This window comes from Centropristis striata, chromosome 16 (genome assembly GCF_030273125.1).
Source record: "Centropristis striata isolate RG_2023a ecotype Rhode Island chromosome 16, C.striata_1.0, whole genome shotgun sequence".
In the NCBI taxonomy this organism is placed as follows: domain Eukaryota; kingdom Metazoa; phylum Chordata; class Actinopteri; order Perciformes; family Serranidae; genus Centropristis; species Centropristis striata.
Genome location: NC_081532.1, coordinates 3,894,663 through 3,908,809, shown reverse-complemented (window position 1 = coordinate 3,908,809; position 14,147 = coordinate 3,894,663). Strand labels below are relative to the sequence as shown.

Genomic DNA, 14,147 nt, shown 5'->3' with positions numbered 1-14,147 from the left:
GGTGAGAAAAAACTGTCAAAAAATACATTTTAAAACTGCGCTCCAGGCCGCAAATTCCACTCTACAGAAATCATTTTTACATAGAAACGTAGAAAATTTGTCTTCTCACTCACAGTCCTCTGGTAAAGCTGTCAGAGTTATAGTTTGGGCGTAGGACGCAGAGATGATCCACCAACACGCACCAACAGCCTCATTGGCTCCCATATTAAAAACGCAGGAAGATTTCTGAGCTGTCTGAGATTTAACAGTTTTTTTAGATCGCTCTAACAAAGCTATTTTTTTATTTTTCTTCACAAAAAACATATGTAGACGTTCAGGAAGAACTCAGGACGCTCAAAGTGAAGTCGGATCAATGATAGGTATTATGGTTTTGCCAAAAATGCTGGCTGCTGTCACTGTAACAGGTGTCAGTTATTTCTGTTGATTGCTTTGATCTGATTGCCTTTGATCTTTGATGTGATTACAGTTACAGATACCCACACACACATGCGCGTAAGCGCTCACACTCCTCACACATGCATACACATGCTTCAAACACGAGCGCGCACACACACACACACACACACACACACGCAAACACACAGGTAACTTTATGTGATTTTAATTACACAGACAAACACACACACAGGTAACTTTATGTGATTTTCGCCACACACACACACACACACACACAGACACACACACAGACACACACACAGACACACACACAAAATTTTTTTGCCATTTTGTCTCTTTTTTAGTAATTTTGTGTCTTCTTAAAGTAATTTAGGTTTTTTTTTCTGTCATTTTGTGTCTTTTTTTTTGTAATTTTGTGTCTATTTTTTGGTCATTTTGATACTGCCTCCAGCGGCCCCCAGGTAATTAGAGTTAGAGAGTCCTGCCTGAGACAATAAGATCTGATCCTCCGTCCTGCAGCCATGTGGCAGCAGCAGGACGGAGCCAGAGGAGAGAGGCTTGACTGGGAGCCAGCTGGGCTCCAACATCTACATCTACTCCTTGGAACACATGATTCACTGCAGTGAGTAAGGCCAGCCGCAGAACAATCACAAACACCGTCACAGGCTAATTTTACAGCGCTGAAGTTTACCGTACAAACACTCTGAGACCCTAGATGGTCAAAAAAAATTAAAGAGCCGTGATTTCACCTTCTGTTTTCCCCATGAGTACGTCTTAATGTTATGAAGAGCTGCTCACTGACTGATCAATACTCAGTAAAGAGCAATAAATCAAGATGACAGCCTCAGTCACATGATGGATTACATTTTATAAGAATTTAGCTGATGACAACAATATTCTGCCCAACAAAGTCTAACTGCAGTAACTATGCAAAGGGTAAAACTGAGAAAAACTGCTTTAAAGTTGTTTTAAATATCTTTTTAACTGGCCAGCCAAATGTGTTATAGGTAAGTGATATGACACTTATTTCTACATGTATTGATGATGTCATTTTTATGCTAAAAAATATCCAAAATTGTAGTTACTGCACTCTGATTTTGCTGTAAAAGGTTCTAAAAGTGATGATAAACAGAGTACAGTAACTATAATGTTGTTGTCTTCTTTCAGATTTTATATTTTCTTTTCAGTGAATAAACATTTTCAAACTGATTTTGTTATCAGTGTATTTAAGTGTTCAACAACTCTACTCGAAGACTTGTGTATTTTAGTCTTAATATCATTATATATATATATATATATATATACATATACATATATATGTATATTAAATTCTGATGCACTCAAGTGGGCATTCAACTGACATTATATTGTGTATACTCTGTTTTGACATGTCATAGTTTGTGTCTAGTTTTTATTTATTTGCCTTTTATTATTGTCTTTATTATTATTTGTGTATGTATGTTATTTGTTACTCTGAAAATTGACTATAAAAATATTTAGAAAAAAAAAGAAATAGATTAATTTGACTATTTTTTGCTCTAAATTCAAGGGGGGAAAAAAGATATTTATTGAAGTTCTCTACATCTTTCAGACAGGCTGTTAAAAAGGTGCTAAAAGGACACTCAAAAAGGATAATAATGCACTTCACTTTCATTTAGGGAGGGGAGCTGAGGCCAAACCACACTCCTCCTTTGTTATGACAACAGGAGCAGCTCTCTCTGGCCAGTCATCCACACCACAGAAGCTTTATGTGCTATAAATCTGCCGGAGCAAAACCAGGAAGCAACCCTCCCATAGAAATCTAAAAAGATTTCTTCAGGACAAACAGTAAAGGACTCCATCTCTATAAAATGTTTCAAAAGATGTCTAAAAGTCCATTTAACTGCCGTTTTAACATTGTAATTCACACACAAATACACTTTTATATATCATGTTCGTTAGGGATGTCCTGATCCGATCACATGGTTTCAGACTCGATCGGAATCGGACATTATGGTTGTTTTTTTTGTCAATTTGAGTCTTTTTAAAGTACACCTTTGATATGAAAGTTTAATGTGAGTTTTATATGAATGGCACTTTACCGTGTTGTGTATGGAAGGTCCCTTTTATTACTTTTTTTGGTAATTTTGTGTCTTTTTTTGGTAATTTTGTGTCTTTTTAAAATAATTTGTGTGTGTGTGTGTTTTTTTTTTAAGTAATTTAGTGGGTGTTTTTGGTAATTTTGTTTTTTTTTTTTTACAAATTTTGTGTGTGTGTGTGTGTGTTTTTTGTAACTAATTCTGTGTCTTTTGTTTAAACTAATTTTGTGTGGGTTTTTTTTTTTTTTTTACTAATTTTGTGTCTTTTTTTGTCATTTTTAAGTAATTTATTTATTTTTTTGTCATTTTGTGTCTTTTTTTTAGTAATTTTGTGTCTTTTTTTAAGTAATTTCAATTTCAATAAATACTTTTGAAATCCTATTAATCACTTTCCTGTCCTGCCTGCTCACCCTTCTGTCATTTATCCGACTCATTCTAAGTGCTGACAAATGTCTAAAACCTACAGTACATTTCTGCCTGTTGCATATTCCAGAAAACCCTATTGTGTCTGAGTTTTCCCACACATGGTAGCAAAAGAAGCGCTTACTAAAAAACCCACAGCTCTTAAGTGGAGCAGCCTGACTCTTGTTACCCTGAAGTGGTTCTTTGCTGAGAAAAGCAGCCTCAGGTCCACAGTCATGAGTTAGTCAGTAGTGAGAGTACGTTCTGTATGCTGGCTGCAGGAGGAGTCAACCAGCCAAGAGGGAGGAGGTGTACGAGTGTTTAATGTGTTGAAGAGAGTCCAGGTTGTCTAGACGGGACAAGCTCATGTCTGACTGAGACTCTTCACTGGCAAAGTTAACCTTTATAATAACCAGAGCAGCCAGTTCACAGCCATTTTTTTCTCTTTTCCTCAGCTACAAATTTGATGTATTAGAGCTGAAATACCTGGTGGATTAAATCATGAGGTAGCTGTTCAGTGTTTCCCTACATTCATTCAGCAGCAGCAGTGAGCACAACAACACACAATGTTATTTTTGACCAGTTTTGAATCATCAACGAGAGCATCAGATCCTGTCGGACCCTCTTAGAACATCAGCGTAAAAGGCAACGTTCGAGCTTATACACGGTCTACATAGGGAGTAGTGCAGGTAAGGTAACATGACGGCAGTGTTGCCAATTTAGAGACTTTTTCGCTAGATTCAGCGACTTTTCAGACCCCACTAGCGACTATTTTTCAAAAAAGCGACTAGCGACAAATCTATCGACTTTTTATTTTATTTTTATTTTTTTATTGGAGACTTTCGGAGACTCCTTCTTACTCTTAACGAGCCGCAGGGGCGGTTAAAATTTTAAAATCATTTTGTGTCTTTTTAAAAGGAATTTAGTGGGGTTTTTTGGTCATTTTGTGTATTTTTGTTGTAATTTTGTGTCTTTTTTTAAGTAATTTAGGTTTTTTTCTGTCATTTTGTGCCTTTTTTGAATAATTTTGTGTCTTTTTTGAATAATTTAGTGTCTTTTTTAATAATTTTGTGTCTTTTTTTAATAATTTTGTGTCTTTTTTAAATAATTGTGTGTCTTTTTTGGTAATTCTGTCTTTTTTTGGTAATTTTGTGTCTATTTTCAAATAATTTTGTGTCTTTCTTTAAGTAATTTAGTGGGGTTTTTTGGTCATTTTGTGTCTCCTTTTAATCATTTTGTGTCTTTTTTAAGTAATTTTTTTTTCTGTCATTTTGTGTCTTTTCTAAGTAATTTTGTGTCATTAATGTAGCAAAAAAAACAACAAATGTTTGGAAGTTAAACTGATTGGAAAGCCACTGATAGAAATGTGGGGTTCATTTTCTTGCCCTGGGATACTTTTACACGTACACAGCCATGGAGAATTACGCCCTGATCAGTCAGTGCATTGTAACAGGTATTTTTTCAATATTTTCTGACATCTATTGAAAAAATAATCAAGAGCTAAATCGATAAAGAAAAATAATCACCTGTGGCATATAGACACAGTTTTAGCTGGCATTATAACACAACAAACACTAGAGCTGAGACATTCACAGGGCTTCAAAAAGCACACAAACTTTAGGGTTTAGAGAATTCCCAGAATGGTTGACAGAGTTCAAAAAATGTTCACTTGCAACTAAAAGTGGAAAATCCCTCGTGCCTTTTCTTCACTATCAAGCAAGTCGAGCAACACAGGATGTTAGAGCTGCCAAATGTAATCAGAGGTCAAAACAGGAGTGAAACTGACTGATTTTCATGTAATTCAGTACATGAACCTTTAGCTGAGAGCTCTGGGTTCCCAGATGGACTCTGTCCGTGTCGGGACACAGCTGTCATGGACATGGGAGAAGAGCAGCGGAGATAATCGGTTTTATACTTTTAACTTGGGAGTGCTATGTTGATTTTCTCTGGTTTTACACTGTAAGGAATGTTCACATTCTGAGCTGGGTTAGAGAGACTGAAAAGCAGACAAAATAAGAACACTGCAAAGAAAGAAAAGTTGGGTGAACTCAAAATTTCAAGGCAACAAACTTCGATAAAATTTTAAGTTGGACAATTAAACTAAATATTTAAAGTTTTGTTTTTGAGTCTGCTCAACTCTGAATTATGATTTTTGTTAACTCAACTGTAAGTTTTACTAACTTATAATTTTACATTGTAATAACTTTTAATCCTTACTTCAGCTAACTTCTGCAATGTGCTGAATTGGCACGATTGTAACGCCGCTATGAAATGTCAATTTTGAGTTAGCATTGATACACTAATGGCTACTCTTGTAGCTGTAACAAGCAGCGCCGCTAGCATCAGTTAGCCGCTAGCATCAGTTAGCCGCTAGCTTTCGCTAATGAATTTCACCGCTTTCCCGCATTTCACAACAAAGAAATAAGAGTTAGCAGAACTATTGTCCCTTGTTGTGAACCCCAACTTAAAGATATAAGTAACAACAACTCACCAACTTGTTTTTGAGCAGACAACTGGCTTCCTTTGTTGTGCTAACTTACATTAATACCCTAAATGTCAATCATTTATTCCAAGTTTTGCCAACTTAAAATCACTGTTTTAGGCCAAAAAATACAAGCTGCCTTAAATGTAAATGTAAATAAATACTTGCACAAATGTACAGTTAGCTCTGCATTTATTTATTTATTTTATTTATTATATAATCTATACCTATATATACTGCATTTTTATACATTTCATTCCTGTGTATATTGCAATATGATTCACTTAATTACTGCTTAAGCACTTCTGGTTAGATGCTATCTGCATTTTGTTGCTTTGTTCTTGTGACGTGCAATGATAATACAGTTGAATCTAATCTAATCTAAAAAAAAAAAACCACTAATGTGGGCAGAGTAATATTCTTAACCCTTTGATGCACAACATGGTTCTAAAGTGACCCGACTAAGTTTTTATATTCTATATCTTTGCAATAAATTATTTGCATCCTTCAGTATTGCAGGTTTTCCTCAAATAACTTGTTTTTGATCACATCCTAATTTTTTATTTTCATTTCTTACTTTTTGAATAAAAACCCTTTTTTATCACTACGCTTCTAATGCACAAGGTCATTTTTGACCCATGTTGTCACCAATTTAAAACCTGACAAAGAAGACACAAATATTAACTATCCTATTTTGTTAAATTGGTGTTTTTCCAATGGAAATTATTATTTGGTGGCTCTAATAAGTCTCAAATGTTAAAATATGTGATTTTTCAATGTAATCTGGTGGTTCTAACAACTCTTTTAAAGTTAAACCTTCAAAATAAGACAAACATATTTGCACATATACTCAAATTGTTAATTTAGTGTATCACTTTTTGTATCACTACGCTTCTAATGCACAAGGTCATTATTGACCCATTCGTGTAAACTTGATGTAATAAACACAAAAACTATAAGTATGAAAAGAAAAATGGATATAATGATCTGTTGCAATAAAAAAAAGATATTCAAACACACAGCCAGCATGAAATAACATGGGGAATGAATCTTTTTTGACCCATGTTGTGCATTAGAAGGTGTTTATATGTTTTGCATCAAAGGGTTAAAGAGTTAAAGAGTGTACAACAAAAATAAAGAATGCAGGGGCTGGGGATAAAAACAGCCAAATACTGGACTGAGGTCTGAACTTGGAACAGGAAATAGCTTCTGTGTGACCATATGACCGGACACGCCGCAGCAAAAAAAAACAACAAAAAGAAAAAGAAAACCCCCAAATAATATATTATGGGAAAAAGAACCGAGGCCAAAGGTGAGTTGCATGTTGCTAAAAACATAAAAATCCCCTCTGACTGAATCTCTCTGTTTCTGTCTTCAAAGATCTGCCCTTTTCCTTTCTGCCGTCTGGACCAAGGTTATAATAGTTTTGGATTTTTCATTAGTTTTAGTTTTAATTTCGTTGTCAATTTTTGTTTTCAAATTCAGTTAGTTTTAATTCGTTTTTAAAGTGAGTTTGCTAGTTTTAATTCGTTTTTATTTTTTGGTAAATGCTTAGTTTTAGTTTAGTTTTTATTAGTTTTAGTTTTTTGTAATGGGGTATTTGTTGGGTGCCAGATTCAATAAGGTCACAATAAATGTTTCCTTTATTTCCTTTGTCTGATCCATCTCAGCCCCAATAAGTTTATTAAGTCATAAAACCAGAAAGATTAAATAGATTTCATATCAACCAAAAAGGTTTACGTATCAAAAAAGTTGATAAAGATGAAAACGAAGGACATTTTCACTATAATTATAGTTAGTTTAAGTCAGTTTTATAACCACAAAATACAGTTTCAGTTAGTTATCGTTTTTTTTTTAAGAAACTTTAAAAACTTGGGTTTTTTTTAAAAAAGACTTTAAAAAGTTTTCTAGTTTTCATTAACTATAATAACTTTGGCCTGGACTTCTGGTCTTTTTTTAATAATTGTGTGTCTTTTTTAATAATTGTGTGTCTTTTTTGGTAATTCTGTTTCTTTTTTTTTTTGGCAATTTTGTGTCTTTAGTAATTTTGTGTCTTTTTTTGGTAATTTTGTGTCTTTTTTGGTAATTCTGTGCTTTTTCTGTCATTTTGTTTCTTTTTTGGTAAATCTGTGTCTTTTTTGGTAATTTTGTCCTTTTTTAAAAATAATTTTGTGTCTTTTTTTAATAATTGCATATCTTTTTTAAATAATTTTGTGTTTTAAAAAATAATAATTGTGTGTCTTTTCTGGACTGAAGGCCAGTTAGTCATGCCCGGTCTCTTCCTGTCCCGTCTGATTCTCTATGCTGTGCAGCTCACAGACAGTCAGCAGAAAATATGCACAGGAAATTGTAAAACTCAAAGTTGCCCAGATAAGAAAAAATGAAAAGCTTCCAGGCCAGAGAGGCTGTAAGTCAGCTGTCAAACCCAGTTACAGTTAAAAACCTTCTGACTGGCTGTTAGCATAACTTTAGCTTTTTGAAAAGCAATAATGCACAGTGATACAAATACAACAGTAGACGGAGACCCTTTACAGCATCCTGGCACACGCCGTGTCAGCCAAAAGCAATTTGTCCTGAATTTCTACGAAGCTGAAATAGATTTATTACAGAAGCAGCAGACACATTCCTAACGAAGCCTGACAGGCTACAGGCTTCTCTCTCCCCCGGCTCACTGCTTCTGCTTTCAGAAAACAGCCTCTTTATGTATTTATACCAAATAAAATGTGCTATTTCTTCTCAATTTTAGTAGGGCTGGGCGATGTATCGATATAAAAGATATATCAATATATTTTTAAATGTGATATGGAATTAAACCATATCACATATATCGATATAGCTCAATTTCTTTTATTTCTTTATGTATAAATGCTGCCCTTACTAGGGTTTGTCATATTTAGTTATTTTGTCATATTCTTTTCATTTATTATATATATATATACATATATATATATATATTTATATTTATATTTATATATATATATATATATATATATATATATATTTATATATTTATTTATTTATTTATTTATTTATATATTTATTTATATATATATATATATATATATATATATGTATATATAAATAATAAAATATAATAAATGAAAATAGCCTATGAAATAATTATTTTTTTTTATTATTTTTTATATATTTTTTTATTTATTATTTTAGATCTTTTTTTATTTAAATGTGCATTTTATGGAGCTTTGATTTATAAAAAAAAAAAAAAAGCTACTCCTGTATATATATATATATCGATATATTCTTATTGTGATATGGAATCACACCATATCACATATATCGATATAATTTAAATTTGAACTGTTTTATTTTATTTAAATGTGCACTTTATGGAGCTTAGATTTTTTTTTTTTTTTTTAAAAGGTACTCCTGATGTTATACAGTATTTATGTTCACTTAAAACAGTTTCAATAAAACTACTTGTGACATGTCATATTTGACTTTGACTGAACATTTTCTCTCACTTTACGATAAAAATATATATACAATATATCGTTTATTGATATTCAGCCTAAATATACTGGGATATGACTATTGTTCCATATCGCCCAGAACTGTGTCTTGTGACCCGGTAGCCTTCTGAAAAAAATAAAAAAAAGCTTCATTCCTGCCTAATTAAAAACAAGGTTGAGTGCTACATGTAGAGGCCAATAAAACCAGGAGAGATGATCCTGATCCTGATCCTGATCAGCTCAGTCCAGTGACAAAGACCCAACAGGTGTGCTGTCTGTCTGTCTGTCTGATGAAAGCATTTATATTGGTGAGGGTCCTCAAACCAGCAACCCTACTGGAGACAGTGACTCAGAGGCAGGTCAGGGGTCAGGGGTCAGGTCTGGGCTGAGGAAAAGTGTTAGCAGGTCAGAGGTCAGTGAGGTCCAGAGCGTCACCTCTGACACGTCTCTGACTGGACATCATGGTGCCACTGATGGTGGATATCAATAGTGTGTGTATGTGGGACCTTTAGCTATTACCTCTATCATGGAGAATATTTAACCTCCTGTCAACCTGCGTCCTCATATGTGGACATTACAGTTTGTGAGTGAGTTTTACATGAATGGCACTTTACTGTGTTGTGTGTGGAAAGTCCCTTCAATTACTTTTTTTTTGGTAATTCTGTCTTTTTTTGGTAATTGTCCTTTTTAAAAAAATAATTTTTAATCTTTTTTAATAATTGTGTATTTTTTAAATAATTTTGTGTGTTTTTTGGTAATTTTGTTTCTTTTTAAAATAATTTTGTGTCTTTTTTTAGTGATTTTGTGTCTTTCTTTTGGTCATTTTGTGTCTTTTTTGGGTCATTTTGTGTCATTTTAATAATTGTATGTCTTTTTGGTCATTCTGTGGGGGGTTTTGGTAATTTTGTCCCTTTTTGGTAAATCTGTGCCTTTTTTGGTAATTTTGTCCTTTTTTAAATAATTTTGTGTACTTTTTTAAAATAATTTTGTGTCTTTTTTGGTAATTTTGTTTCTTTTTTAGTAATTTTGTGTCTTTTTAGTAATTTTGTGTCTTTCCTTTGGTAATTTTGTGCCTTTTTTTAAATAATTGTGTGTCTTTTTTTAATAATTGTGTCTTTTTTGTTAATTCTGTGTCTTTTTTTGGTTATTTTGTTTCTTTTTTCAGTAATTTAGGGTTTTTTTCCAGTCATTTTGTGTCTTTTTTGGTCATTTTGTGTCTTTTTTGTGTCATTTTGTGTCTTTTTTAAGTAATTTAGTGTTTTTAAAGAGGTTAAATTTGGACATGAAGTGAGTAGGAGAGATGGAAGGTAAGATAGACAAGAGAGTGAGCAAGAAATATCTGCACGTACATGAATTTGTCCTTTGGTGTTTGCCTTTGTTTCAAGCCTGAGACAGATTGATAATCTCTGTTTACTAAACATTACAGTGAGACCGATGGAGCCCAGGTTCCAAGGACACGACTCCAGAGCTCACAGTGTCCCACCAATCAGGAGACGTGGCTCCAGCATGCACAACTCACAGTGTGTTTAATAAACACAACTAATTGCCAGGGACAAAAACAAAGTGGGGGAAGGACATGATTAGCTGCATTTGATATAGAACATCTCCAGAAGGATTATTACAGGGAGACGTTTTTGTGTTCAGCTTCAGTAAAAAAAGCCACTTTTCTCCTCTGGTTCCCACGGCTCTTTGCCACGGCTCACACCTCATTCACTTTTACTTCAGGACTCTTTTTCCACATCTCGAATCTTAAAATGAGGGACGTTTCTCCGCCCCGACGTCCTGTGAGTGAGTCAGCGGTTCCACTTACTGAAGGTTTTGCAGATGTCGGACACGGCCTTGAAGACGCGGTCCAAGAAGTTGACATTGACTTTTTGTCCTTTTTTTTAAAATAATTGTGTGTCTTTGTTGATAATTTTGTGCATTTTTTGGAAATTTTGTCTCTTTTTTAATAATTGTGTCTTTTTTAGTAATTTTGTGTCTTTCTTTTGGTAATTTTGTGTCTTTTTTGAATAATTTTGTGTCTTTTTTTTCAATAATTTTGTGTCTTTTTGGTAATTCTGTGTCTTTGTTGATAATTTTGTGTATTTTTTGGTAATTTTGTCTCTTTTTTAATAATTTTGTCTCTTTTTTAGTAATTTTGTGTCTTTCTTTTGGTAATTTTGTGTCTTTTTTGGGTAATTTTGTGTCTTTTTTGAATAATTTTGTGTCTTTTTGGTAATTCTGTGTCTTTGTTGATAATTTTGTGTATTTTTCAAATAATTTTGTGTGTTTTTTGGTCATTTTGTTTTATTTTACAGAAACAACTCTGTGAGTGAGTCAGCGGTTCCACTTACTGAAGGTTTTGCAGATGTCGGACACGGCCTTGAAGACGCGGTCCGAGAAGTTGACGTTGACTTTTTGTCCTTTTTTTAAAATAATTGTGTGTCTTTTTTAGTAATTTTGTGTCTTTTTTGAATAATTTTGTGTCTTTTTTTAATAATTTTGTGTCTTTTTTTAATAATTTTGTGTCTTTTTGGTAATTCTGTGTCTTTGTTGATAATTTTGTGTATTTTTCAAATAATTTTGTGTGTTTTTTGGTCATTTTGTTTCATTTTACAGAAACAACTGTGTGAGTGAGTCAGCGGTTCCACTTACTGAAGGTTTTGCAGATGTCGGAGACGGCCTTGAAGACGCGGTCCGAGAAGTTGACTTTGACTTTCATGTGCTTCATGTTGGGCAGCTGCAGGCGCAGCAGCTTGTGCTGCGGCGTGAAGAGCAGCCTGGCGTCGGCCTGGATGCCGTACTTGTCCAACGTCCAGTGGGTCTTCAGCAGCCATGTCTTCTTCTTCTCCCACCACAGAGCGTGGTCTGACCAGTCCTTCTTCACATCTACGGACGGGAGGAGAAGAACAGAGAGGAGGAGTTTTAGAAACAGGAAAAAAAATGCAAAAGAAAACAGAGCAAATGATTAAGTAGCCATGAGGTTTCTAAAACTCATGGAAAATAATATTAGACCACCCAAAAGACAACAAAGGACACACAATTATCGAAATAGAAACAAATTGACCAAAAAAAGATGTAAAATTGATCAAAAAAGACACAAAATTACCACAAAAAAAGACACTGCTGGGGTTTGTGTGATCTACAGGGTCAATTATTAGACCACCCTTGTTTTCTTCAGTTTCTTGTTCATTTTAATGCCTGGTACAACTAAAGGTACATTTGTTTGGACAAATTGAATGATAGCAACAAAAATAGCTAATAAGAGTTTAATTTAAGAGCTGATGACATTTAACATGGTTTTCTTTAGAATGATTTTGATTATCAAGAATGTTTCCATGACTGTAGATGTAAAAATTATCAAAAAAAGGACACAAAATTATCAAAATAGAAACAAATTTATCAAAAAAAGATGCAAAAATTACCAAAAAAGACACAAAATGACAAAAAAAAGACACAAAATGACAAAAAAGACACAAAATTATCGAAATAGAAACAAATTGACCAAAAAAAGATGTAAAAATGACCAAAAAAGACACAAAATGAAAAAAAAAAAAAAAAAAAAAAAAAAAAAGACACTACTAGGGTTTGTGTGATCGACAGGGGCCGGGTGGGCTATGTGGGCCAGCCAGCTGCAGTTATGCGGACAAACTAACTAAGATTGTACACAATAAACGTACTGCAGAACTTTATGTACTATAGAGGGTGAAGGATTGTAGATGGATAGATAGATACAGTCATGGAAAAAATGATTAGTCCACCCTTGTTTTCTTCAATTTCTTGTTCATTTTATTGCCTGGTGCAACTAAAGGTACAGTTGTTTGGACAAATATAATGACAGCAACAAATATAGCTCATAAGTGAGCAATTTAAGAGATGATATCTAGACGTTTAACATGGTTTTATTCATAATGATTTTGGTTATTATCAAGAAAACCATGGAAAATATCTAGATATCAGCTCCAACTTCAACATTGCTCTGCTGGGCAACAGTTTACCTCAGATTCTTTGGTAATTTCGCCCTTTTTTGGGGTCATTTTGTGTCTTTTTTGATCATTTTCACATCTTTTTTTGGTCAATTTGTTTCTCTTTCGTCCTTTTTTGGTCATTTTTACATCTACAGTCACTGACACATTCTTGATAATAACCAAAATCATTCTAAAGAAAACCAATGTCGATATGTAGATACCAGCTCTTAAATTAAACTCTTATCAGCTATTTTTGTTGTTATCATTATATTTGTCCAAACAAATGTACCTTAAGTTGTACCAGGCATTAAAATGAACAAGAAATTGAAGAAAACAATAGTCTAATAATTTGTTCCACAACTGTATTTGTGAACAGATATGCCATTTTTATCTACTGACGGTAGGGGTGTGCCATATCGTATCATACACGATAATATCTGTATTTTTTTTATGGTTAAAAAAATGCATATCATGATATTGGCAACATTCCTACTTCTTGATGTAGTGGTTAAAGTTGTTTTAATCACAAAAAGCTACTTACTCCCTGTCGCTAAACACATGCAGCTTTCAAAATAAGAGCACAGTGTGTTAAGAGAATCCACCACAGAACTTACAAGAAGACTGTCAAAATAAGATGCCTTAAATAAAACATACAACAACCTTTATTCTCCTTTACAAAATGTCATTAAAATATGAAAACCCCTAAATGGTTATTTTTATTATTTGCTCATACTCAAGAGCAAATTTTTCTTTATATTTGGCAACTGTTGAGATTTGCACTTCACACTACATTTTAGATTTTTATTTATTCATACAGACTAAAGAAATCAGATTTTCTATATCTTTTTAAGTATTTCGTGATATCGTCAAGACTATCGTTATCGCAAAAACAGCCTGAAATATCGTGATATTATTTTAGGGCCATATAGCCCAGCCCTAATTGACGGCAAGGCGAAGATATTGTTGGCCAAAGGGAAGAAACCAGAGAGCTCAGTCTGTATCCAGCTCACTGTACTGACCTGAGCTCTCCAAATGTGTCCCTCTAGGCCACAGGGTCACATTTAGGGTGGCGGGGTTACAGTGGGGCGGTGAAGTCAAAGTGAGAGGGAGGAGACCAGGCTGAGTGTGTGAGAGACGTGGCTGTTAGTGTGACACTGTGGGGAGATCAGGTTCATACCTCCCTCTTTGTTCAAAAGTCACACTGTGATCCCTCTAAAGCAGACGCAAGCCACCCAAAACCCCTCAGAGCTCCCAGGCTTCAGCTCTGCAGGGGCCCGGAGACAATGGGGACGGGGCTGCCGTCTCATGGTCTGTGTGTCTGACTTCAAGGGGAAGGTGAAAACCACAGGGATTTAAGAGAACTCGAAGC

The 14,147-nt window shown here is 34.0% G+C and overlaps 1 protein-coding gene across 2 annotated transcripts in view; it reads right to left on the bottom strand.

Annotated features, from left to right (window-relative positions):
- Positions 1 to 14,147, bottom strand: part of fermt2 (FERM domain containing kindlin 2) — an 84,302-nt gene that overhangs the window by 39,188 nt on the left and 30,967 nt on the right. For both annotated transcript variants that reach the window (XM_059352677.1, XM_059352678.1), the window contains exon 3: positions 11,466 to 11,699. In XM_059352677.1, the coding sequence (XP_059208660.1) occupies positions 11,466 to 11,699 (234 nt within the window). The remainder of the gene's footprint in view (positions 1 to 11,465; positions 11,700 to 14,147) is intronic.